This window comes from Bidens hawaiensis, unplaced genomic scaffold, assembly GCF_021521415.1.
Source record: "Bidens hawaiensis isolate Kalapana, Puna unplaced genomic scaffold, B.hawaiensis_p1.1 tig00001463_1, whole genome shotgun sequence".
NCBI classification, from domain to species: domain Eukaryota; kingdom Viridiplantae; phylum Streptophyta; class Magnoliopsida; order Asterales; family Asteraceae; genus Bidens; species Bidens hawaiensis.
Genome location: NW_027491083.1, coordinates 2,157,957 through 2,162,056, shown reverse-complemented (window position 1 = coordinate 2,162,056; position 4,100 = coordinate 2,157,957). Strand labels below are relative to the sequence as shown.

Here is a 4,100-nt window from a genome sequence, read left to right as displayed (position 1 = left end):
CAAGAACAGTACATATTGACCCAAATGGTTCAAGCCACTTCAGATTGGGTTTCTGACGATTCAGAAGCTCAAAACACGTCTTACCAAATCTCTTTACTGTAAGCACTCGATTAAGCGTATAACAATCTGCAGCTACTGCTTCAGACCAAAAGTTAACTGGTAATTTTGAATCTGAAAGCATAGTTCATGCCGTTTCAATCAAAGTCCGATTCTTCCATTCAGCAACCCCATTTTGTTGTGTAGTATAAGGAGCACTGAATTCATGAAGAATTCCCTATTCGTTACAGTACTCTAGCATTTTGTTGTTTTTGAATTCCGTCCCATTATCACTTCTGATACGACGGATTGGTAGATTGTACAATGTCACCAGTTTTTTGAATAAAACCATAAGGGAATCATATGTCTCATATTTAGATTACAAAAACATCACCCATGAAAACCTTGAGTAGTCATTGGTGACCACAAGACAATACAATTCGCCTGTGATACTTTTGACATTAATCGGACCAAATAGATCCATGTGAAGACGTTCAAAAGGTTGGTTGATGGAGTTGACGCATTTCATTGGATGAGATTTCCTTGTTTGCTTTCCCTTCTTAGAATCCAAACAATCTTTAGTCAATTGAAAGTTTCTCAAGTTAACTCCTTCTACCAGATTCTTGTGAACTAGATGGTTCATTTTTCTCAAGCTTATATGTCCCATCCTCAAATGCCATAATACAGATTCCCGTTCAGATGCTCTTGAGATGAAACACTGAGCAGACCCTTATGAAGTAGATGCAGAACTCATGTTCATGACGTAAAGATCATTCACTCGAGGAGCATGCATAATGATCCATTCCTCAGGTATTTTGAAACCCGGTTTCAAAATCAAACACTCTCGATCAGTAAAGTGTGTAGAAAATTGTTTATCAAAAATTTGTGATACACTGAGTAGATTATTCTCCAACTCTGAAATGTAGTTGACATTCTCGAAAGTAACCTTTCCATTTGTTAAGCTTCCTTCACCAACAATCTGTCCACCTTGATTTCCAGCAAAGCCGACATACCCTCTTCTTATTGATTTAACATCGTTTAGCAAGTAGAGAGTACCTGTCATGTGCCTAGAGGCTCCACTATCCAATATCCAAAGAGAATCGTGGGATCTTGGAAGCCCCTCATTGGCCATGAACGCTTGATCAATTAATTCTTTGCTTGCAGTTTCTGAGTCAACATCAGTGATGTCTTCTACCACTCCTTCAACAAACTTATTCTCAACAATCTTTTCATCAACAGAAACGAACTCCTCCTTATCTTCTGACTTGATGACCTCTGAAAATTTATCATTTTCTTCCACGCCAAAGTCAATTTTTCCTTGTGGAACATCCTCCTCATAAAACCAATCTGCAAAACTCTCAACAATATCAGGAGGAAATAATAAGATAAGATAATCAGAAGGAACTTCATGAATTTTATCATAGGTTCGCGGAAGTTCATCATCAGAAGTATCACAAGCAACTTCTTTCTCATTGTTGCTATCTTCATTCACATTCTTGTCTTCAACTGCATCATTAAACTCTTGAGTCTCAGTCTCAACTTCATCCATGTCTTCAACCATATTATCCATCTTGATCACACTTCTAGTAATAACCTCCTTTTTGTCCTCATCAACCATTTGAGCTACATTCTCTTGGAATATAGAATTCCAATTGATACCTTCATCAACTTGAGCTGTAGATGCCTTTTGTTGCGAAGTTGATGCTTCCGTAAGTTTCTTTTCCTTACTGGACGATGATATATAGCTTGTTTGTAGTAGTCTCGTCCAAAAGGATTAGCAGCATTATCATCAACATTCTTACTTGTGCATTCCCTTTTAAAATGACCCTTCTCCTTGCATCGAAAACATCTAACTTTAGACTTGTCAAAGCCTAATTTAGAAATTGTACCATCAAGCACGTTTCGACCAGTTATCTCTTTGAATCTCTGAGCATGTCTAATCACACTAGCCATACACCATCTTATATCAATCATTTCCATTTCCTCTGGGTCTATCTGGTCATAATATTCTTTAGTCATGTTGTAATTCCCAATGCGACCTGCCACCAAACACTCATATGATTCTAGAACAGATCCTAGAAAGGTCATGTGTTCCTTGATAGTGTCAGTGGTCATGTTTCCAGTATTTGTTAGATTTACTACGATATTACACTGGACAACATCAAAATCTGTTGAAATTGAAGCTTGAGTAATTGGAATTGTTCCAGAATAACTACTACTATATTGAGGAGTAGCAGCAACATTTGTAACACCAGCTTGACTGATTGATTCAGCACTAAATGAGTAGGAATCTTGGAATTTTGAGTAACACTTGAATGAGAATTCTTGTAATACAATCCCACATCTTGTGATATGACTGTAGATTTCATCTTTTGTTTCTTTCTCAGTTACAAGTCATGAGCTTCAAGTTTCTCGATAAAGCTTGCCAAATTCAAACGGGCATAAGCAATGGGGTTTGATGTTGAATCAAGATAAAAGTGCCCCATTCTTCAGGTAAAGCATCTGCAAGTTTATCTATATACTCATACTCAGGCTTGTCAATCTTTAGTCTCTTCATTTCATTCACAAGATAACAGTATCTTTCAATTAATTGAGCAAATGATTCACCCTTAACTTGAGTGAATATGTCAAATTCTTTCTTCAGCAAAGCAATTTTGCTCTTTCTCATGTCGGGATTTCCACTATCTTTATTCAACAACGCTTGCCATATTGAGTAACAAGAACCATTGTGTTGCAGAAGTTGAAAGATCTCAGCTTTGATGGACTGTTGAAAGAGATTCAACATCTTCTTCTCTTTAAGGAATGAATTCTTATCTGCATCAGCAATCTGAGATAATCTGTAATTTTCTCCATTCTCATTCTTGGGAATTATAAATTCTTCCTCCACGGCAGTCCATATATCATAGTTCAACGCTTGAACATATGTCTCGAATTTGTCAGCCCATGAAGGATAGTCTTCCATTCTCAGTAGCTTAGGAGGTTTGTTGGAAGTTCCATTTCATTTTCCAAACTAATGTTCTGAAGTAGAATAGACGGGTGTGACACGAACGCATTTAGGTTTTCCATATCGAATAAAGTCAACGTGTATACCTTCTGATCAAACGGATATGTTTCTGGTCAAGGTTGGTCGACAGATATGAAATTGGTCAAGGTAGGTCAACGTATAAGTGTGAGGTTCAAAGGTCAACGGATATGTTCTTGGTCAAACGGATATGTATGAACAACAAGAATGATCAACGTATATGTCTAAAACAACGTATATCTAATCAATATATCATATGCGGCGTATATTTTATACGCCGTATATATTATGTTTGATCAACATATACGCTCTAAGTTCTGAAACAGAAGCTTCAAGGCTACAAAATAAAATATTTTGTTTCACATGTGTTATCATGAAATTCAAAAACAAAATTAATTTTTATGTGTTGTCTAAAGTCTTTGATTTCATTCGTATCAACACAAAGCTTACCAAAATAGCCTTAGTAGCAAGTTTCGACGCATTTCAATTTGGACAACAAAATATTCTGCAAATAGTTGTAATTTGTTTGCTTTCACTAAATTGACCCGTTAAACAGTAGCAAAACCTTTATCTAGATTTAGTTTTGGTGACCTGCTAACAAATTTTCAATCTGGAACTGATATTTGATGTGGTACCACCTGATGCAACATTTTAGATTTTGGCTAATAAAAATTCAGATTAATCTGTATGTCCGAAAACAATATGACCCGCTTTCAACCACACAAGCCTATAATCACTGATCCAAAACAAACACGCAACCCGTTATATAAATGAACCAAATTAGCCCCGAAACAACAGTTACCAGATTACACACTTTGACTATTAAAAAGTCAAAAAACCTTTAATCCTTTTATGCAAAAGTGTAAAATACCTAAGTTGACATGAATCAACCTCGAATCAGCATACATTTTGTTCGTTAATTTATGTTCATGAACATCTGTATGTGTTCGTTTATGTTCGTTCCATTTATGTTTGTTCGTCTAGTATCCCGTATTCATTTTATAGCATACTCGGTCCTAAAAACCAAGAATTTGTGTTTTTA

At 36.1% G+C, this 4,100-nt stretch overlaps 1 protein-coding gene across 1 annotated transcript; it reads right to left on the bottom strand.

Annotated features, from left to right (window-relative positions):
• Positions 1 to 2,467: 2,467 nt before the first annotated feature.
• LOC143580249 (uncharacterized) lies at positions 2,468 to 2,998 on the bottom strand. The gene has a single exon (XM_077063339.1). It carries the CDS (start codon positions 2,996 to 2,998, stop codon positions 2,468 to 2,470), a length of 531 nt encoding a protein of 176 aa, XP_076919454.1.
• Positions 2,999 to 4,100: the final 1,102 nt, after the last annotated feature.